At 27.4% G+C, this 23,685-nt stretch overlaps 3 protein-coding genes across 6 annotated transcripts in view; 2 read left to right on the top strand and 1 right to left on the bottom strand.

The window, feature by feature from the left end:
• Positions 1–1,757: 1,757 nt before the first annotated feature.
• Nxt1 (NTF2-related export protein 1) lies at positions 1,758–9,032 on the top strand. Its single transcript, XM_016054688.4, has 4 exons — positions 1,758–1,872; positions 2,459–2,548; positions 5,081–5,225; positions 8,770–9,032. The coding sequence occupies exons 1-4, from the start codon at positions 1,864–1,866 to the stop codon at positions 8,943–8,945; spliced, it is 420 nt and encodes a 139-aa protein (XP_015910174.1). The 5' UTR covers positions 1,758–1,863; the 3' UTR covers positions 8,946–9,032.
• Positions 9,033–9,480: 448 nt separating this feature from the next.
• Positions 9,481–13,507, bottom strand: UQCR-Q (Ubiquinol-cytochrome c reductase ubiquinone-binding protein). Its single transcript, XM_016054694.4, has 3 exons — positions 13,372–13,507; positions 13,081–13,245; positions 9,481–9,653 (listed from the first exon to the last, which is right to left on the bottom strand). Exons 2-3 carry the CDS (start codon positions 13,232–13,234, stop codon positions 9,559–9,561), a joined length of 249 nt encoding a protein of 82 aa, XP_015910180.1. The 5' UTR covers positions 13,235–13,245; positions 13,372–13,507; the 3' UTR covers positions 9,481–9,558.
• LOC107441434 (putative phosphorylase b kinase regulatory subunit alpha) overlaps positions 13,501–23,685 on the top strand; it is a 36,326-nt gene continuing 26,141 nt past the window's right edge. For 3 of the 4 annotated variants that reach the window (XM_071180212.2, XM_043049001.3, XM_071180213.2), the window contains exons 1-11: positions 13,645–13,968; positions 15,766–15,924; positions 16,375–16,591; positions 16,676–16,758; positions 16,853–16,933; positions 19,603–19,701; positions 21,353–21,394; positions 21,548–21,652; positions 22,129–22,182; positions 23,250–23,372; positions 23,497–23,589. In XM_071180212.2, coding sequence (XP_071036313.1) covers positions 13,891–13,968; positions 15,766–15,924; positions 16,375–16,591; positions 16,676–16,758; positions 16,853–16,933; positions 19,603–19,701; positions 21,353–21,394; positions 21,548–21,652; positions 22,129–22,182; positions 23,250–23,372; positions 23,497–23,589 — 1,134 coding nt within the window. In that variant the 5' untranslated portion in view covers positions 13,645–13,890. Of the gene's footprint in view, positions 13,969–15,765; positions 15,925–16,374; positions 16,592–16,675; positions 16,759–16,852; positions 16,934–19,602; positions 19,702–21,352; positions 21,395–21,547; positions 21,653–22,128; positions 22,183–23,249; positions 23,373–23,496; positions 23,590–23,685 lie in introns of all 4 variants that reach the window. The other variant, XM_016054693.4, reaches the window with a different exon arrangement.

Below are 23,685 nucleotides of genomic sequence, written 5' to 3'. Positions count from 1 at the left end.
TAATTTTTTTTCTCTCGTCTGGAGATTTGGGTCAAGACGAAATTTGAGTCTTTTGAGACGCAATTTTTTGGTGGTCAATGTGCATAGCAATCTTTGTTATTTGGCCACGCGCACGCCCACTTCCGGTCAAGTTTGTTTTTTTGGAGTTGAGTGTTTGAGCCAAGCCTCGAGTCTCGACGCACTCTCAACTCATCTTCAGAATGTCCTTGGGCCAATGAGCTTAGAATCCAATTCATCTTGCAAATCCCCAGCCCCAGGATTTGAGAGCCAGGAAATTTAAAAAGTTTTCAAATGATCCACGTGACTCAACCATCTCAAAGATTTCAAATATCCTGGGTTGGGTGATATTGCCACATCCTCTGGATCTATGTTGTTTCGAATGGATGTCCTGTCACGCGATATCCTGAAAGTGTATCTGGCCAATGTGTTTTGTCGCACGACTTCTTGGAAGCGCATCCGGTGACATCCTAAAAATGCATCTGGCGGGTGTGTTTTGTAGCACGACTTCTTGGAAATGCATCCGGTGATATCCTAAAAGTGTACTTGGTGGATGTGTTTATCTCACAATTTCTTGGGAGCGCATCTGGTGATCTGTCGCATGAACTCTTGAAACTGCATCTGGCGGATGTTTTCGCACGACTTTTTGGAAACGCATCTCGAAAGGGTCGATCGGATGTTTTTGTCACGTGATATCCATCAGGTGATCATTTTCAGGCCCCGTGGAGTTTTTTAGAACATTTCATTGCATCATGACGACTGAAGCTCCCTTTGTTTGTCTGTTAAAAGAGTTTGCAAGTCGAGGTAAAATTTATTTTTGACATAGAGTCGATTCCAGATGGCAAACTACTTTATTGTGAGTAATCTCCTTCCCTTGACACCGGATCAGGTGTTTCCAGTCCATACTCTTCCTCGGGAGGTGTTGCTGATGGGGGAGCCGGAGGTCGGGGAATTGGGGAACGAGTCGCATCCAGTGCTTCGATTCCTAGATCCGGTCGGCTACTCTGATGTGACTCGGGTGAAGGGCGTCTTCAAGAGGCTCATCGATCGAGAGTTGCTTCTTCAGAGGGATAGGGATTACGGAAGCCCAGCATTCCTGGCCTTTAATTCCTTTGGTATCAGATGGCTCGGATTTATTGTCGATCACAGGTTTTGGAAAGGGTGTCACGTGACAGAGGCTTTGCGGATTCGCCTAACTAGCGAAATTCACAATTGCCTCTTTACGTTAACCTTTGAAGAATGGTATTACAAATCACCGAGACCTGCCCGATTTGCTTGGAAGAGATGGTGGAAATTCCTCTCCGGACGCATTGCCGGCATGAGTTTCGCGAACAATGTCTGGTCGACTGGATGCGTACCAGCAGTCAAAAGTCTTTCCCCATGTGCCGAGAAGTCATCTACATATAACTCTATGCCAAAGAGATTTTTTTTAAATGCACACGAAGCCAACATTGGATGTTGTGGTGGGGACCTCTTGGGACATTGAAATCATTTGAAGTGACTTCTGCGGAGGCTTTCTGGTTTTTTTTTGTGGGTCAACATTGAGTGCGAATCTGTTGGGCACACATTGAAATCAATTCTTGCTTGAAATGGCTTCTTCTGACTGTTTTTTTTTTCTTTTTTTTTTCATGGCCAATGTTTGGCCGTCACACATTTCAAATAAACAAAATACTGCTTCACGACAATGCAGTGAGAACATTTCAAAAAAACTGCATCATGACAGAAGAGCAAGCTATAAGCTGCAAATTGCAAAAAGCTCCAAAACAGATCCTTGATAATCATCATCATCAACAATTTACAAAACATTTCAAAATTCAACAATTTTGATGACTGAGTGAGCAAATAAACTTATAATTTTATTTAAAAATGTCTTCTGTAAGTATTTTGAATATTACTATAAAACTGATTTTAATTACGAGGTAAAAAAGTGGTTTGAATGACTTCACATGTTTGTTTTGGAATATCTCTGTAATTTAATCATTTGATGCATGTATTCTATAGTATTTTTATTTCAATACAGCATTGGTATTCAAGAAAAACTAATTTATATCTCCTTTATAAAAAAAGAATTTTGAATTACTTTTTTTTAATCTATTTTTACTTATAATATTTCCCAAGCAGAAAGAGTAGGCTATAAACTTATTTTTCTTTTATCGATTTGTGGAGTCCCTGATCTGTTTAACAACACAATTTTAATAAGGTTGAAGTAAAGGTTTAGCAAGCGGGAAATATGTTGAAAATCTAATGTTGAAAGTAGATAGTGTTTTCCCAATAAGTAGATTGTTTAAGCAAAATGTTATATAGTTCAAGGAAATTTATGTTTGGCATTGAAACAATTATTAAAAATTTCATTAAATATGACCTCGAACTAAACAATAAATGCCTAAATTAATTCCCCTGTGTAGACATAGGATATTTGATTGTTTACGATATTATAGTAATTGCTTATTCTCTGTTTTAGGATACTAAACGCTCAAAAGTTGAGTTAGCTGGACAAGCTGGAGATACATTTTCAAAGCTTTTCTATGAAACATTAGATAAGAAGCGCCATGTGAGTATTAAAAACTTTATCCTCATGTCATATATTCTAGTCAGAATGAAAGCAATAATGTTCTTTTTATCTATAAGTATGTATAGATATTTTTATCTTGTTTTTAGACTGGTACCGATGCAACTTTCTATCACTTACAAAAATTTGAATATTTTTGTTTGCATCAAAAACAATTTTCAGTTCCATAACTTTGCCATTCAGAACTCTGGAACATAAATTAAGCTTCTTATAAAAAATTTCTACCTTCCCCTTAATTTTTATTTTAGCTATTTTGTTATCAATATGAAATTTGATAGCTTTATAATACAATACAAATGTAAAATTTACAATAGATACAATATCTATTGTAAATTTTATTTTAAACATATGTAAAATATAAAATTAAGTGCATATTAATTTTAATTCAATGAAACAGGTATAATGTGAATAACTTAAAGTTTCACCTACAAAATGCAATAACATAAAGCATGATTGACACAAATTGTTAATTGTATAAAATGACTTAGCAGCAGACTTAGATAAAAATGAAAAACTTTCTGCATGCAGAGATTAATTCTGTTAACTAGTTTCAAATTTTACGTCACCAGCTCAGTTTAACAAATTTTTTTGAAAAATCAGATTCTTTAAAAGATGTTTAATTTTTATAGAACTCATTTATACTTAATTTTTATACTACAGGAATGAGTTTGGTTAAATACCAAAAATTTGAAAATGGAAATCAAAAAATGTTATGTGCAAAAATACTTTTTAAATAACTGAAAAAATACCTAAAATTTAGGCTAGAAAAAGCATTTGTAGTACACATTTATTTACAGAATGTTATGAACGTTCTAATAAAATATTGATGCAAAATTTTATTCATTTATTTAAATTGTGTGAATAGGAATCTCAATGTATGTTTTTTAAATCGCACAAATCTCTACATTTAATTTTAAAATCGTGTGTATACAAATCTCAGTGTTTGATTTTAAAGTTTTGTGAAAAGAAATCACAATGTTTGATTTTAAAATCACAGGAACACAAATCTTAATATTTTGTTGTACAATCACGTGGATATAAATTTCCATGTTTGATTTTAAAATGAAGTTAATACGAATCTCGACAATTAATTTTTAAATAGCATTAATACAAATCCTGATATTTATTTTCAAATTTACGTGAATAAGGATTTCAATGTTTAGTTTTAAAATCGTGCGAATACGAATCTCGATGTTTGATTATAAAATCTTTTGAATAAGAATCTTGATGTTTGAATTTAAAATTGTGTGAATGTGAATTCTCATGTATAGTTAAGTCACTTGAAAATGAATGATAATAATGGAGTTTAAATCTTGTGAATACAAAACTTGATATTTGATATAAAATCATAAACATATGAAACACGATGTACGATCTTGAATCACATAAATAAGAATTGCGATGTGTGGATTTAAAATCATGTAATTTTGAAACAGCATTGGTAAGAAAAAGCATAGATGTAAAAAAAGAAAAAAAAATCTCAGGAATTCGAAAAAGACAAAAACTTTTTTCGAAGAGGCAGATTTTGTTTGCTTTTTTAGTAATAGTAAAAAACTTTCTGCAGTGGTTACAAATTTAATGCCCATAAGTGCTTTAGTTAAAGGCCGGGATAGTCTGGTTGGTAGGGCACTGGGCCCAAGACCAAGAGGTTGTGGATTCAAGCTCTGCCGGCCGAAGTTTGGCAAAGTGTAGTAAATGATGACTGATGCACGTTAAATCTGACTATTCACAAAGTCCATCATGTTCCCATAACTAATCATACCTCTGGTGGGGGTACTGATCCAGACGTATCCTTGTCTCCTGGATTGGTTCAAAATTGCAAGGATACGGAGTTTAACATTAGTGGTTGTAAATTCAAAATTGGGGCTGCTGTTCAGCAATGGTTATAAAATAAAATAAAAGTTCCTTAGTAAAAACTGATTTTGCCAATTGGATTTCTTCTCGGTGCCATGTTCTCTTGAGTATTGAGATGACTCTTCTTTTAAAGTTATGAAGTTATTTTTTCTTTCTTCTAAAAATGTATTAAGTGTTATAATTTTCTCTCTCAATATATGTTCTTATTGTTATTTCAATTTTATTTCTAAATATAAACTTTAAAAGCAAATAAAGATATTTTCCTTTCTGTGAGAAAATGACTCTCTTCTCAAGGATTGATTCTAATGTTTTTACAAACTGGGTAAAAAAATATTTTTGTGTTTCATTTTGTTATTTTTTAAGGCAATTAAGGACTGACATGAACTGAAAAATACTCTTTATTGTTATTCTCCCATTTTTATAAAAACTTCTAATTTTTTTATTATTTTTTTTAATATTAAGACCAATTGCTATATTTTTTTTTCTTGTGTTGTATCTTTTTCTGTATCTTGTTTAAAAAAAAATTAGAAATTCTGATGAAAAAAAATTTCTTGTTGTCATTACCTGAAAATAGGCAATTTGTGGAGAATGACCCACTTAATTTTGAATAAAAAACTTTAACAAAATTTACAAGCTACTATAATAATTAAATCTTTATAGGCTGTATCAAATTTGTATATGGACCTTGCTACACTAGTTTGGAATGGCAATCCCCATTGTACCAAAGAAGCCATAGGCAAATTTTATGAATCTTTACCAGTTAGCAGAACAGAAATTAAATGTGTTGATGCTCAGCCAGTGTTTGGTAAATATTTCTTGTAAAGTTACATAAAATATTAATTCTTTACTTATTCCTTTTATAATTTTCTGATTTCTGTTACTGATTCTGTTCTTGTTATTATAATAGTGTCGCGAAAGCGAAAAATTATCATTAAGCGCAGTATCAACTGATGATTTGAATTAAATCAAAATTTATTCAATATCTAAAATTTACTATTTAAGATTTTAATAGTTTTTTAAATAAATATTATTATCAAATGACAATTAATATGATAAAGACTGTAAATGGCAAAGAATATTTCAAGTTAAAATTTAGCAACAAATGAAAAATAAATTTTGTTGAGAGCATCATAATTCATTCATGTAATGCATCTGCATGTGTTTTTACTTTTTAATAATTTCAACGACCTTTTTATTTTAGATTAAATATGTTTGCACAACTTAAAATTGAATCTCTAAAGTTATCTTTTTTTTTAATAATAAAAAAATTTTATTAAATTTATTAGCAAGTGTTCAGCTAGCAAATGTTGAACATGCTCTGCATCAATCAGGATTCTGCCCAGAATCTTAGGCAAACATTGATATTGACAAATTATATTGTGATGCTAAACACAATTTCATAATTTTTTGTACATCTTTGGTGCAAAATATATGCAAAATGTGCAGGGCGCAGAAAAAAAGAAACACCCTGAATAACTTTTGATTTACTGATCGGCTCTTCACGTTCTGTGACACAAACTTAAGGGTTCAAGGGGGTGACCTTAAGTATGCTAATTAATTAGTGTAGATGGTATTTTAGGTTGCGAAGTCAGGCGCAAAAATGTACTTTCTCTGAATAAACATAATTTTTTTTTTTATATATATAGAATTCTGACCCCCAAAATAAGAGCCACAATCTGGGTAATATAGCCACAATAATTTGGCAAGGGAGCACTCCAAAGTTATGTTATTTTTACTTTTTGCCATATCTCACGAACTTTTTAAGCAAATTTAAAAATTTTACATTTTTAATTATAAAATTTGTTTCTCCGAGGATAATTGCATGCAAAAACGTTTAGTAAATATTTAGTAATATAACATATAATTTAATAATATATAAAGTAAGTATATATTTTGGTTAGATCAAAAATTATTTAGGGTGGTGTTTTTTTTTCTTTGGTACATTGTACATCACTGAGTAGTATTCAGTGATGTACATTTTACATATGTTCTTCCTTTCATCTTCATAGTTCTTGTTTCCCTATTATTAGTGAATTGACTGGAATCTATATATTAATAGGCTAGCAATATTTTGTCTCGCTAAAAACTCCCAAACTACGCAACAGAATTAAACAAATAAGGTGTCGTTTTAAAGGTATTGTTATGTAGATGTGCAATAAGGTCTTAAATTTTGAAAATTTCCTTTAATTAATTAATAAAATTAATAATTTAGTTTCAACCAATGAGAATTCAGCAAATCATTTTTCGGGTGGTTCGCATAAGCATTGTTTGATTTAAAGCATTTCTGAATTAATAGATTGATAAACAAAAATAAGAGTGGATAAAAAAAAACGGAACTGAATTTCTTAAAAAAAGAATTCAATATCTTTAGTTCCTTTGATAAATTGTTAGTTTCATGATACATTTTTTGTTTCGTTACAATAGAATGGCAATGGCATCGTGCGAATATTCAAACCAAAACAAACGTGCGAATATTCAAACCAAAACAAACTTTCTACAAACAATTATTTTGATTTCAGATTTAAAACGATATCTTAGTTATTTAGTTCTATTTTTATTTATTTAGTGCCTGCTGCCTAAATAAAATGCCTGCTATGAGGCGTCGAAATATCTCTGGCAGACGTCAGAGAAATGAATGGCGGAATTCTAAACGGGAAAGCATTTCTTATTGAGATATATTCTCTGCTACAGCTCCAAATTTCTCAGCTACATGAAGAAAATATAATCAAATTGTGAAGGGGGCAGAGAAGTGTATAAATTTCATTAAGTAATTGATTTCAATATCTGGCATTTTTATTTTAAAATTTAAATTTGTTAAAATGTTTTTATAAGATTGCGAAGCAATATGCAATGGAACTGCGAAGCAGTTCTGGGGGTTGGCGAGCGTAGCGAGCAGGGGGCGGAGCCCCCTAGTATAATTTTATTAGAAATTTCCCTTTTTCTGACCATTGATTTATTGTAGCGGCATATTATAGTTCAAACTTTTTTCTCCAGCTTTCTAGAGGTTAATTATACTTCCTTTTGCAATTTTTTCTCAAAAGTTATGGTGAAAAATATCCTTTTCACTTGAAAAGTTTGGAATTTTAAGTTAGAATTGTCAAAAGAAAATTTCATAAGAAAGCTGTGGATATTATTGATCAACCCTTTGTTTTGTTATAAATATCTAATTTTATTATCATATTGCACATGTTTGTAAAAAACACAATCAACAAGATCTTCAGCATTAATTTAGTACTCTGCAGCTTTCATGAGAATTCCTCTCCACTGTATGTCTGCTGTTATGAAAACAAAAGTAAAACTATTTTTAATGAGTAAGATATGAGCAGATGAGACACCCAATCTAATTAAATACGAAACAGTTTACCCTACATCCTTATTCAAAGTGGCTTTTCTGTTTAATCAGAACCGTGAACGAGAGTGTGGTGTATGGAGTAGTTCTCGTGAGGCCAAACTTCACGTCCACCTTTTTTTTTTTTTGTCATACTTAAGAGTGTAACAATCAATTTTTAAGTGTATATTTCACTATTCTCTGTTTTTTGCTTTGATATTCACTGACTTTTTTAATTATGGAGTCTAAAACAGATGTTTCTGCAAAGAAACAATGCAACATTGGCGCGCATATAATTACAAAAATGGGCCATAACTTTCAAAAGATAGCAACTGACTTACTATCTATTATATTTTTGTCAATTAAATTTATGATTTGCAACTTTGTGAAATTTATTTAACTTAGAATACAATTAATTGACAAAAAATAAATTGTTAAAGGAAGTTGAAAAAAAAGCTAGTTCTATTCATGATATTTTTAATTTATTATAATTTAATATATATAATTGAATCAGATATTTATGAGATAAGATTGATTATTTTTTTAAATTATTTTTTTACATTAAAAGGTTACTAACAAATAGTAAAATAACAGTATGTAATCTAAATTTATCTGATAAAAAAATATAATTTTCATAACCCAAGTCTCTCATGCTCTTTTTAAATAAATTATAAAACCAGAATTTTAGTTACAAATTTTATTTTAGATAGAATAATACAAAATCAATATATATATTTATTGCAACTTTTTCAAAAATATTTTCACTGCATTGTCATTCTTTACTTCAAATAAAAAAAATGGTGCATTTTCAGCTTTTTTTTTTATTGCTTTAATCTTTTGAACAAAACAGGCATATCAAATGGTCTCATGAGAATAAAATATTCCTTTTTTAATGAAATGTTCTGTCATGTGTTAAATAAAATTTGTTAGTCATGATTGTACAATGTGTCTTAATTTAGTTATGCATGCACCTGATTTATATTTTTACATTATAATAAAAATGTTTCATTTATTTTAACAGAAGAAGTTGTTCAACAAACAACTGTTCTTGTTACTGTATCAGGAAATATAACATTTACTGGAAGAACATCTAAGTTATTTACTGAATCCATTATGCTCACTACCCAATCTGGTCCAAATGGAAATGTTTGGAAAATAGTTTCTGATAACTTTCGATTTCATGATACTGTTATGTAGATTTTCGAATAAATGTATTAACTTAAATGCTTGTCTTTTATATATATTGTAAATATTATATTGAAATAAACCTTTTTAATTACTTAATGGTGTTCTATTCTTTTTTGAAAATATTTTTAATTAACTTCATTATATAATCCATATATTAATGAATGTTGTGGAAATTTAAATGCATATTTTTACTATCTATTTTGAAGTTTTGTATTTGAAAATATTTAATAGTCAAAATTTTCAACTGAAGTTATTATTCTGCTTTGGGGAATTCAGTCAGCCCTGGAGAAATTATTGGTCTAATTAAAAGAAAATCAAAATAACAAATTGGTTCATTTTTTTTGTAAAAAGAATGTGTCACTTTAGAAATTGTTGATTGTTACTATTTTAATATTGTTTTCTATCATTTTTAAAAATCAAATAAGTTTTTCTTTGTTCAAGAATATATTTAACAAAATAAAATTACTTTCTAAAAGTATTTAAAAAAAAAATTGTACTTTAAAAATAAGTATGCACAGTAATTCACAATAAAAGAAACTGAAAATTGCTCTTTACATTTTTATTCCATCTCTAATAAAAAAAAAAAAAAAATTTAAATTGAAAAGAAACAATAATTTTACATTTATACATCATTTTCATAGTCTTTGGGATTTTTCCTTTGAAGTTCAGCATGGTATTTATTAGCCCAATCATAAATCAAGTAACCCATAATAAAAGCTATAAGAAAATAAACATCAATTAGTACTACTTATCAACATGATCAAATCATATGATGCAAAAATTACTCTTCATAGACTTTAAACATGACAGATCAATGAAACACCTAAAAAAATATTTATTATTTTTTTTACATTCACACAGACCATTCAAATATTGCGTAACTATGCCTTTGGTGATTTTAAACATTGTCAGCAGAAATAAGATAAATCTCTCTTTTTAATTTGTAAATATTTTCCCTCATTTTACAATCTTTAAAACTAATAAGTACTTATTTCCTGGTTAGTCATGAGAATTTAATGTTTGACAAAAGGATTTCAATTTCTTATAGTCTTATCCTGTCTTTGCAGTTAAATAATATTCAAATCGCCCTACATGTAATTCAAAAATATATACACATAGTCGGGGATAAATTCTTGGGTCGCATTAAGTGACCAAGACAACAGAATAACATTTTAGCTGGTACGTAATATTTCAGCAAAAACCTTTCATGTTACTTTCCACACCATAATCATGGTGGCACCTAATACTTCTGACATTTAAGAATTTTGCATTTTTTGTAGTCATACTAAAAACTGGAAGTATATTCCACACCTAAATGTTATTTTCATATTTCTCCACGATAGATTAAACATATGTTTAAGTAACTATTACTGAGGATAACTATAACCTCCACAGAAAACTGTTAGGAACATAGCTCACTGAATTCAATATTTTACGAAGTCTTTGTAAATTGTAATAGCTTTTGTTTTAAAGCTTAATATTTAATTAAAATAACAGTCAGTTTAAAAATTATGTGTCACCTAATCAAAGAATAGATATCATGAAAAGGTTCAAGAGATAGTATTAGGCCAAGAATTAGTGCATTCTAATTTACTTTAATTAAGCTAATGCACTTTACAAATGTGAATTTTGAATACTTACAAAAACTTAAAGGCCTTCAACAAGCTTGGTAAAAAATTAAAAAAAGATCCTATGGAAGATCTTTGGTCTAATAAACCAAAATGATGAATGTAGAATTTTGCATGAGTGTATAATTATGTATGGCGAGTCTGACTTTGTTAAAATAAAAATCTCATATAAATGGCTAAGTCTATATATTTAGATATGGTAATGCATGCACAACTGAAATATCCTCCTCTTCTCTCAGTAAGATTTGAAGTAGAATAATTGCAAAGTCTTGGCAACAGCCTATGAGAAACTAAAAAAAAAAAAATTACAGAAGAGGACCAACTAGAAGATATCACTTGTACTCATCCCCTTTACACTAGAGTCTCTATGGTAAACACCAAAAACCAAAGGTCTGTCCAGGGCAAATTTATACCTTCACATATAATTAGTACCTTCACCAACTTAACTTTAGGACAGGGTTGGCAGGTTTTTGACATGTGACAGTATTTGACAGTTTAAACCGTCACGTCAAAAACCTCATAGTCAAAAATGTCAAAAACCTATATTCATATGTGAAATTTAAATAATACATAAAATTTATATATTTTTTATAAAGGATAGTGTTTCTAAATATGTTCTAGAAAAAATAAATTTAAAATTTTGAAGAAACACTTATATTTTGAATAGTAACCAAAATCTTGTACTTTTGAAAGCTCACATCTTTTGTAATATTATGTATTCATTTTCATGTGTTATTGAAAATCTGCAGTGACATTATTAAGAAATTTATTTATAACCAAATTTAGTGTATAGTATAGATTATACTAAAAATTAGACATTTTTAAAGATAAACATTAGCAGTTTTGCACATTAGACATCTTTTAAAGAAAAATATTTTTAATATTCTTTTAAATCTTCTTAATAATCTTTTTAACATAAGACAATACAAATTTAAGTGCTTTCTGTTAAATACACAGAGTAGTTAGTGTCGATTTACAGTATATTCAGCCTATTCATTTACTATACTGAAAATTTAGTTTATCCAAATACTTGTGAATTTCATTTTGCTGAATACTATATAGTTTTGTTGAATATCTAAATATTCAGCTGTTGAATAATTACTTCTTGCTTTCAAGATATGCATTATTTGTATTTTTAATACAAGTGGAGAAAAAAAAATTAAGAGGTAAAAATTGTTTTAAAATGATAAGTGTAATAATTATAAATAAATATAATAAACAATATGAATTATATTTATCATTATTCACAAATATAACTACTTTTAAATTCAAATTAACACACTGGATAATAAAGATATTCGGTATAACATTAAAAATTTTTTTCATACACTTGTATCAAGTTTGTATTTATACAACATAACTTGTAAGTTCCTTATAAATATTGGTTATATGTTCCTTATATGTCAAAAATGCATGGTAATAAACTTTTAATTTTCTTAAGTATCAAAAAAAAAAATTTTTTTTTTTCAAAATATAAATATTTAAAAAAATTTTGTGCAAAATTTTTCTGCACATGCATTTGAATATAAATTTCTGAGATTTTAAATCTGTTATTTTACCTTAATTTCAATTAAAAAATATTTTAAAACCTGCTGATTACCTATAGTATAATTAAATTTCAATATAATGCATGGCAACTGTTGGTAGTTTTGAAGTTTATATATTTTTTTGACAAACTTTAGTTTTTGACATTTTTGACGGTTTAAACCAGTATTATACCCTTGTCATGTCAAAAACCACTTTTTGACGTCAAAAACCCAACCCTGCTTTAGGAAAAACTGCAGTTTCACAAAATAATTTAAAAAAAGCAAGTTCTAAGATTTTCTTCCCCGCCTCTTAAAATTTCGCTTTTGTATACCCGTAAAAAAAACAAATCCTGGGTTAATTACACATTTCGATTCGCAATGAAACACTCTTGCAGATTGCTAGTATGACGCAGTAGAAAAATTCACTTTTCATTAAGTTTGTATGAAGAATGTTCTTCCACATCACGCCTAGATGATGCCGAAACACCATGGGAGTAAAGAAGCGCCAGTCACTCCAGTCCTTAATTGAGGTGGGAAAAGGTGCTAGTACCATGCAAACCCTGTTCATGAGTTTGGTCATTTAGTGCGATCTGGTAAGCCTAACCGGTCACTTAGGCCATACTGTAGCGAGATTATTTAGCACTGAGTATTTTTAAAATGAAACGACAGAGCTCTCTCTCGGGAGATTTACGTATCCTGATCTGTGGCAGAATAATCGCAAAAAGTCTTGGCAACTTCTGGGCAGCGGCCCGCGAGAAACTCAATTATCTACATGTATTTTTAAAAAAAATTGCAAGTTTAAAATTTGGCACCTTAGCGATTGCAGTTGGCGCAAAAGATCACGATAGGGAATACTGTAGACCATTGCCTGTATGACACAATATTTTCCATTTCCTAACGATATTTGCGAAAACGAATATCAGTAAACTATACCTTTAAAAATTTATTATTAAAAAGTTAGTTCAGAAAACGTTTTAAAACATAACTTACGTGGAGCTACGTAAAAAACTTGGCTCCGAAATCTTCGGGCCAAATTTGGAATTCCTTTAGAAAAGAAACCAGCAAAAATTTTTTGCTCATAAGGAGATATTCGAAAATGAACAACTCGGCGAATTTTCGCTAGTTCACCCCAGTGCTGTCCCATTCTGGAACAATCTACAATACATAAACAATCATAAATTAGAAATGGATAAAGCTAAAAACGTTTTACGTATTGAAATGCAAAGACAATTTTCAAAAATGATTAAGTTTTTTGAAGCTTATAAAATAATTTGTAATTACTTTTTTAATCACGATAGACCAGCAAAGAAAAGTCAGGTCAAGGAGTTTGTGATGATTTTAAAATGAAAGTTGAAGTTATTGTGATAAAATAAAATTCCGTCACAGTTTCAATCAAACAACTTTTTTAAAGGAATTTCCCGAAAAATTACAAAATAATTCTAACTTTATTTTCTTCCAGAAAATTTCTTTCATTAAAATTCATTATTTGTTGTTTATAAAGTGCTAGGTTTTAATCAGTCAACTTTGAATTTGATCACTCGTTTTTATCTATGCGCTTTTTTCCTATAATTTTTAGTAAAGGACGTCTGTTTGTTTACTTTCGCATGTTTCCATCATGAAATTCCTTTAGCTTAGTAATGGATGTACTATTTCATGATAAAATTAAATTTAATGTTAGTGTTTTTATAGCTTACTATAAACTTATTGTAAAAAGTAATAAATCACTCTACTGATATGATCTTAGAATAATACATTGTAGAATTTGTTATTTATTTTAAAACGACCAAAAAGGGAGATAAAATGAGAAGTCGAAGTAATTCCGGTGCTCGATTAGACTATTATCAACGATTAGTTCACAGGACTATATTGGACAATCAGGTAAAGTATTCTAGTGTTTTTTTATGGGGAAATGTTTATTTTTTCATACTCTTCTAATTCACATTTAATGCAAGGTTGTACAAGGTCATGTTTAATAAGTTGTACCAATGCATTAAAGAAGTTTTAAAATATATTATCCTATTTATAATTGAGACCTTGCAAATTTTAATAAATATTTCACATTGGCATTGTATTTTAGCATTTATTATAATATTCATTGTTTTAGAACAAAAGCAGCTGTATCAAATGGAATTTCACTAACATAATAGAATAGATTTTATAAACCACTTTGATGGCATTTGCTCTAAATATTCTTGTAATTTATAACAAATTTTTATCGTCTTGTTAAAAATTATTACATAATGATTCCATATTTCTTTATGATTTCTTTTACTGTAGCTTAATATGCAACTCCTATTTATCAATTTTTTAAAACAAGTCATAAGATTTATAAACTACATAAATGAATTCGGAGACACAGATTTAAAATGTCATAAAAATTTAATCAAAAATAATAATGCTAATAATTTAAATAGAAGATATTTTGTCTGTAATTTTATAATATTTTTCAGCAGCTATAGTGAATTTATCAGTAGGGTTTTTAAAATATTTGTAAAGCTTTATATTCATTAAATACTCAGTGGGATTCAGAGTTAATTCTAAGTTTCGTTCATTCAGGTATTTTTTTTTTAAATGAAAGTTTTTAAAGTTATAAGAAGAAATTTTTTTTATTATTATTAATTGTCTGTGAATGGACAATTATTACGTGTGAACAGTTAGTTAATAATATTAATAAATGTTTTCTATGTAAAGAAAATTAATAAAGTTATGATTAAATAAGTCAACTGGTTATTTTATTGATTTTTTTACTGTTTACATTTTAATAAATTTCCTTTGATTTTGTGTCTATTATAAAGTTTTATAAAGGCTTTTATTGTAAAGGCTTTTATTATAAAGGCTTTTATTATAAAGGCTGTCTATTATAAAGGCTGTCTATTATAAAGGCTTTTGTGTCTATTATAATTTTTTTTTTAGTTTCTTCCAGACCACTCAATACTTTCTAGTGTTGAGTTTATTCTGAAACTATTTATTATATAAATATTGTGTGTCACAGGTTATAAAAGTAGACTTTTTTAATTTAACAAAAATTTTATAATCAATGTTTTTTCTTTTGCAATCCTTAAATCATATACTTTATGTATAACAATATTGAACTATTTCACTTTTAAATAACCACAAAAGTGTAATATTTTTTTGATAAAGGGCATCAGAGATGGTCAATCTTACATATGATGTGTCAATTTTTTAACATATGATTTCTTAAGATCAGATGCAATATATAACTTGCACAATATATAAATAGACTGAGGTAAAAGTTTTACCCATGGAAAAAATGTATCTTACCATTTATTGTTCCAAACAATTTATACATATCTAGGTATTTGACTTATATTTATTTATAAATTAAAAATTTTTCCAGTGCACTTTCACTTGGCAAATTTTTCCTTCAATATTTCTTAAGAATGAAACAACTTAGAAGGATAGTGATGGTTATAAAAACACACACAGAATATTCGTAATTTTATAGAAAGATAGTTTTAAGTAAACACACTCAGACATTATATTTCACGCCCAGAAAAAAGTATTAATATTTTGAATTTTAGTTGTATTCAAATTGTTGCTTATGTTAGGCAGCATATAGATTTCATATTGGTGCCTTGGTGTTTAGTTAATTTAACTTAAGGATCCTATGCTTAAAAATTTAATTTTATTTATTTTTTCATGTCCTATATTTAGAATCCAGTAACTGGCTTGATTCGTTCTTCATCTCGTAATGATCATGCTTGGGTTCGGGATAGTGTCTATTCTATTATGGCAGTATGGGCCCTCTCTATGGCCTACAAGAAAAATGCAGATTTGGATGAAGATCGTGCTAAAACATATGAATTGGAACAGGTATATATATTTACTTATTTTCAAATTTTTTATATTGTATTTTTCTAATTATTGTTTATTCATTTAACTTATATATATTTTAGGATTTTTATGTATTTAAGATTTTATTTATAATTTGGGATTTTAATTTTATAGAACTTTCCAGAATCATGGTTTTTATTAAAAATGCAGTCGACTATTGTGCTAATTTTAATTGTGAAATTTATTTCTTCATCTGTATGAAGTTGATACATGAATGAATAAATATTAATATCTAATATTATTGACAAACTACATTTAACAGAAGTTGCAGAAGTATTTTTGTATCATCATAGTTCTTCACAAAAAGTTGGATAGTTTTTTTTCTGTGATCCATGTATATGCCTCTGGTTTGTAGCTTGTTATGATTTTGAAAGATAGGATCTTTAAAATTTATGTATATTTATGCTATTTTGTTTTTCATGTAATTAGAGTTGTGTAAAGTTGATGAGAGGACTTCTTATGTCAATGATGAAACAGAAAGAAAAATTAGAAAAATTCAAAGAAACACAAAATAAATTTGATTCTTTGCATGCTAAGTATAGCTCAAACACTGGTGCAACTGTTGTATCAGACAGTGGATGGGGACATTTGCAATTGGATGCAACTTCATTATATTTGCTCACATTAGCTCAGATGACTGCTTCAGGTAAATGCATTAATTTACTTCATTCAATTTTATCACTTTTTAATTTTTTCAATGGTGACATAGCTTATATCTTTTTTATTTCAGGTTTACAAATAATATTTAACTTAGATGAAGTTGCATTCATTCAAAATTTAGTTTTTTATATTGAATCTTCATACTGCATTCCTGTAAGTTCCTTTAAATTTCTCTTTAACTTTCAGTTAAAAAATTTTTTAAAGTATTTCTAATTTTTTTTTTTTTACTTTTATTTTTTACTAACAGGATTATGGAATATGGGAAAGAGGAGATAAAACTAACCATGGTCTCCCTGAATTAAATGCAAGCTCCATTGGCATGGCTAAAGTAATTATTTGTCATTTTCTTAAGACATAAAGATTACTGAAATGAAAAATGACATATGTAATAGCATTAATTAAATACAGTCATGGTAGCAATTCCAGCCATCAAGATTTTTAATTAAAATTGGAAGAATTCACCACAGATTAAGTGTAACTTATTACATCCACTTTAAATGCTGTCCTAGGCACAGGATAATCTCTTATATGCAGGCAGTCTGCCTAGCCCTCTTATTATATTCCTTTATAATCGTGAATGGGGCCATTGCTATCACTACTGTATTTTGATCATGCTTATACTAATGTTTACTGGTGCAGGAATTATGCTTTTATTTTCTCTTCATAATAAATTAAGAATAATGAATTACAGTAAGTATGTTTCTTAGTTAATTATTTTTACATTATCTCTTTTTGCTTTTGGTATAAGAAGTAAAAGTATCTTATAAAAATTGTCTTTTTGAATTTAGTTACATTTCTTACTTTTGGCTGTATTCAATTGCATTGTTTTATTGTTTCTGTTGTTGGTTTATTCTTTTTAAAATCTTGTCTATATTTTAAATCTTTATTTTTTTTATTAAATTATATTTTAAGGTTTTTATAATTTTTTTATGCATTTCTTATGCATATTTTGCCAAAAACTTTTATTAATTACAAGTAAAAGTTCATTTAAATGTCAGCGAAAAAACTGTTAATATTATAGAATGATATTTTTTAATAGATATATTAAGTCAAAATCAGCAAGTATTTTTAATAATTTTTTTAAAAATTATTAATCCCGTTACAATTAAAAAATTTTGAGCAAATAATTTCAGTGATACTTATTTCATAGTTTGTCATTTAAGTAATGTCTCAATGTTTTCTCCAGAAATAGCAATATAGTTTTTTCGTTACGGCAGTTAAAATGAGAAAAAGAATAATAAATGATATTTCAATAAATAGACAAGATTGAGAATATCAATATTTTAATCGTATAAAAATTCTTTTTCATACATTGAGAGAAGTTTTTGATATTTTAATCTTTAAAAAAATTCATATAGCTGTTTGGTCAAGTGTAGTATCAGAATTTTTCCTTTGGCAGTTTTTTATATTATATTTTTTCTTTCCCGGTTGGTTAACTGAGACTTAAAAAAACAGAATCCATGGAAAGGGTCTAGTGACCATGAATTTATAATAGTTTCTCAAAAAGAATCTGATTATAAATCATGTGATCCTTTTTTGGTGTATCTAAGACTTTTTCCCTCCAGATTTTCAAACCTGGTGTTTTTCTGCCAAATGTGTGTGTGGCTTATTCATCAAGGTCTAGTTGCAAGCTGGACCATGTCCAGGACGTCGTGAATCCTCAAAAAGTCATAGACAATTAGAGGTGTAGTTATAAGGTCCTCCACGCAGTGGAGATGTTCTGGGTTGTCCTCTGTTGAGGTGCACACACGATAAGATTTCTGCCCATCAATATATGTAATGCTCCCTATATGTCCACTCATGAGCTTGCTGATAGCACTCTGGACAGCTCTATCACTCCCTATTTTGAGGGCGTTACCAGGAGTTTTCCCACAATACCAGAAGTGAGATGGAGGAGTCCTCCATATTTCCTGATTTGCAATCTTAATTTTAGAATTTATTTTAGAAAAGGTTAGCTCAAAACCTGAAGTTGATGTACCAGAGTGAAGTTATCACATGTACTGTAATATCGTTACTTTCAACTTTTGTATAATTAAACTCTACATCTCAACAGTAAAGCAGGTGTATATTTTTTCACAATTTCCATAGTCATGTAGTTTTAAAAAAATGTGTGCTAAAATGCATGTTTTTAATGAAAGTATTATCGTTACATTCTGGTTGTCATTGACCTTTTAATATTTTTCCCATTTCTTAATCCGATCATGCATATTGTGGACCCATTTTTAAACTGGGTATTTTTCAAGGTGACATTATGATTTCTTTTAGTTAGAATTCCTTGGGAATTTTACAGCTCCATTCATCTATTGTAAGTTGCATGGATTGAGGAATTTTCAATTTATTACAAAAAATGTATAAAGAATATCAAATTAGATTATTTTATAATAATTAATATATTAAATCTTATTTAATTTAAAAAAATATTTCAATCTTTTCATTTTTTTATAAGCAAAATATTTCCCATTTAGGTAATAAACATGTAATCTTACGAAAAGCTAAGTAATGTAGGAAGCTGAAAGCTTGGCTTTTAAAGTTTTGTTTATATTGTTACTTTATAAATCAATCACTGTATATCTTGTTTACAAAATGCTTGTAATCGCAGGTAAGAGAGAAGTTGTGAAAATTGTAGCTACAGCTTTGAAGCAATTTATAACATTAGATTACTTTACTTTAATATTATAATTAATAATTTTTATCATCTATAATTATTCTGAATATTAAAAGTAATAATTTTATTATTTTAATAGATTTTTTTTATAACTTAAGGCATCATAGTTTTATAAAAAATATAAATAATTTATCACAGGGGCTTATTTTTAGAATTATTTTTTCTCATAATTTTCATTAATTAAAAGCTGCACTGTATAAGCATGTTTACAAAGTATTTTATAAAAGCAATTTAATGCTTACATTATAAATAAATCATAGTAAATTTATATGTTTTTTTCTGTACGTGTAATTTTTAAAAATATGCGTGTTATAAATATTTTATATTTTTAGGCAGCATTAGAAGCAATGAATGAATTAGATCTGTTTGGTGGACGAGGTGGACCCTCATCAGTCATACATGTTCTTGCAGATGAGGCTCAAAAATGCCATGTAAGTCAAAATTAGATTTGCTTTTTAATGGTTATTATTTAATGCTAAATAGATTCGCTTTGCTGATAATTTATTTTGTTTTTTCCATAATGCAGTTGTTCTTAAATTCATAAAATGATTATTGTTATTCATTGCATACTAATATTATCAATTTCATTTATAATTTTTTAAAATTAAAAAGAAAATGCATTGGAATCTGAAAGTGCGTATGAGTTCTCTAGTTTAAAAGGACAGGGTCTTGGAAACCATGCCAAAAAGATATGCTGCCAATATGTATTTGCATTTGCTTTCGCAAATTCTAAATTCATGTGTAATAGAGATACAGTTATATTGCTGTTTCATAAATTTTCATATTAATGAGTATAAAAATGCTAATAAATTAACAATATTACTTAATTTAGGACGCTTTTTTCATTAAAAAGTATTTAATTAATTAAGAAAAGATATTTTTCCTTTTAATTATATCATGGAATAACAAAAAAGACTAATGTTATTCTTTTGTCTTAATACTTTGTGTTACTTTTTCCTTAATTATCTGAAAATTGAAGTAGAGGTGCTCTGTTTTGTGTACCTTCACTATTTTAAAGAATTCAATAAACTAACTATATTAAGCACTAAGTATGATAAAATGAAAATTATATTGCACTAAAAAGAAAAAAAAAATTGGGGAATTTTGATCTATAAATACTTTGTTCTGAGGAAATATTTGGCTCAGAATTCTCTGCACTCCTCCTTATATACACATGAATATTTCCAGTAAATCATGACTATGTTCCATGAAATAATCAAAAATGACAAAAAATATAAATATATATTTAAATATTTATATTTTTTGTATAATATGTTATATGTTATTTTATTATGTCCATGCAGCGCAACATCAATTCAAAGAAAATTTTCGGGTTTCATTCTTATTTATATAAAACTGAAAAATGAACTTGCAGTACAAAGGGCTTCACTATTTTTTTATAATTACATGCTTTAGGAATAAGAGAAATGGGAGTGAAGGAAAATTGATATAAATAATAAGCTATAATAAATAAGATGATTAAGTGTTTTTTTCATAAAAATTATTGTTTTTGTATTTTTATTTTCAGTGATTAAAAATTAACGAAATTGCAATTTTACACATTTTTATTTATAATTATTTAATACCAAAAATTTGGGTTTTTCACAGCAGTTGGCAAAACAAAAAAAAAGTTTTATGTCAAAATAATTCAAGAACATAATTGATTGTAATTTATTTTATGATTATATTTTATGTGTGTGTTTATTTATTTCTTCATATTTGTATTAGCAAAAAATTTACTCACACCAAAATTTTATGTTTTTGACATGACAGTTTAAACCAGATAAAACCGTCAATTGTCAAAAACTTGCTAACCCTGATCTCAATGTTAAAATAAGCTTAAATTTTTTTAAAAAAAACTTGCTATAGTTTTGTTAAGTTGGTTACAAGTTAATTTAAGTTATTAGTGTTTCGAACAAAAAACACTAGAACACTACCAAAAATTAAAATGATTTCTACTTCTTTGTTAGGGTCATTTAAGGTATTGATTGAATAAGTGTTTTTATTTCTTTGTACATTATTATTTTATAAAATTGCTTCTATTTGTGAAGCTAATTAATTTTTTTTTTTATTTGTTTATAGGCAGTATTACAATCCATGCTTCCTAGAGAGTCGAATTCTAAAGTTAGTTAAACCATTTTGTTGCTTCTAAAAGTTTAACTTAACTAATTAACTTCTGTTTAAATTGGCTGTTTTTATATTGTGAGGTATATACAAAAATCTATAAAATATATTAAATTCAGTTTATAGTTCGATTAATAACTATTCATTTTGCAGGAAGTTGATGCAGCCTTGCTTTCGGTGATAGGATTTCCAGCATTTGCTGTTGAAAATCCTGAATTAATTAAATTAACAAGAGATACTATTGAAGAAAAATTAAGGGTAACATTTACTTAATAAAATATTTTTATATTATTTGTTCTGGTTTTGTAGTTTGTTAAATCTTTTTTCAATGGTATTTTTTTTAAAATTTTGTATTCGTAAAATAAAATCTAAGAGTTTTGTTTGACAGAAACATTTATAGTATTTTTAAAATTATTCAATTGTGCAATCAATACGATTTATCTAAATTCACTTTATAAGTCATATTCTGAACAATTTGTTTCTTCTTTAAAGTGTTTTAAGTTTATTTTCTGTCATCAAAGAAAAAGCAGTTAAATCTTCTTTGTTGTTGTTACTATACATAATTTCTTTATTTATTTTCAATTAAAGTTTATCATTTTACTTTCATAATTTTTAAATGCTTGCAAAAAAAAATTTTCCTGCTAGTTTTAAAAGAATTTTTTGATTTGTTTGAGACTGTTTTGGCTATGCATTATAGGATCTTTTTTTACTGAAGATTTTCTTTGAAATTTTAGGGAAAATATGGATGTCGAAGATTTTTGCGTGATGGATATAAAACTGCTAAAGAAGTAAGTTTATGTATTCATAAGCAAATTGTATTGTAGCGCTATATTTTTTTATTTATTTAGTTACATTTGGTGTTTATTGTTAAAAATTATGATGATTCATAATAATTTTTAAACAATGAAAACAAAAGGAAAAATCATACCCATCTCTAAAAATGAATATAATTTTTTTCAATATTGCCTTATATTTTTAAAGAAAAATATTAGTTGTTATGGTTTTAAATGTTACTTTTTCAATCATGTTTTTTTTTATTTTTTATTATTTAAATGTTTAATAATGCTCTTAATTCAAATGAAGCATTTCATTTCAAAATAAAGTTTGCAACACAAATGTAAGGTAATTTTTGTATTATATTTATGCGTGTAACTTTTTTACATTAAAAAAAATTAAACCAGTAGTTTAGTTTTTGAGAAACTGTAATTAAAAGGGCAGTTAGAATTTAAAAAAAATTATAATAAAAGTCCCATTTTTTACATTTTACCTAAAAAAATTGTTGATTGATTTTTTTTCACATTTTAAGTTTTAAAATACTATATTGAATAGGTAAACAGGGTTGTAAAAATGTGATTAAACTCATGGATTAAATTTATCTGTAGCCTATTTCCATCTATCACTATCATCTGTGTTAGAAACTTATTCCCTTTGTTTATGTGTTTTTATATGTCCAAGTTATGCTTAAAAGTTAAAAAATTATTATTCAATTATTAAACTTATAATAATCTATAAATAATAACAATAAAATTATAATAATTATTCAACTATCAATTATTATTTTAAAATTCAAAATACCAATCTGAAAAACACATTAAAGAATAATTTTGTTATTGATTTCTTGAGCAATAAAAATTTGTTTAATTTAATGCATTATAGATTTTTTTTAAAATTACATGATCTCTCTCTCTCTTTAATGTATGTTAATTTTTATATTGCAAAATGTATTTTATGTTATATTTTATAAATGTTTTGTGATTCAAATGCAAAATTTTTGTAATGATTATTTTTTTTAATAAGAATTTTATATGTATTTTATAGAGTTTTACTTTCTTTTAATTATCTTTTATTAATGCAGGACTCTCAAAGGTTGTACTATGAACCCTGGGAATTAAAAGTTTTTGAAAATATTGAATGTGAATGGCCTTTGTTTTTCTGCTATTACATTATTGATGCATGCTTTCGGGGAGATAGAGAAACAGTAAGTAGTTGTTTCATTTGTTTTTCCTCTTTACTTCCAATGTTTGTATTTTATTTGGATGGGCATACGTTAATTTTTTTTGTCATTTCAGTTACATTTAATTAAATCATTATGTATGTAATAGGTAGAAGAATATTCTGATGCTCTTGATGTAATATTAATTAAAGAAAATGGATTAAAACTTGTTCCTGAACTATATACTGTTCCAGATGATAAGGTAATTATCTTATACCTTAGTAGATAACTATCATATACCATAGATGATATCTTATACCATAAATTATAACTAACTTATATCATAGATGATAACTGT

The sequence above is a fragment of the Parasteatoda tepidariorum genome, chromosome 1 (assembly GCF_982258835.1).
Source record: "Parasteatoda tepidariorum strain Cologne lab strain chromosome 1, Ptep-v5.0, whole genome shotgun sequence".
NCBI lineage: Eukaryota > Metazoa > Arthropoda > Arachnida > Araneae > Theridiidae > Parasteatoda > Parasteatoda tepidariorum.
The sequence above is the reverse complement of the archived record's forward strand: the minus strand, read 5'-3'. Positions and strand labels throughout refer to the sequence as shown.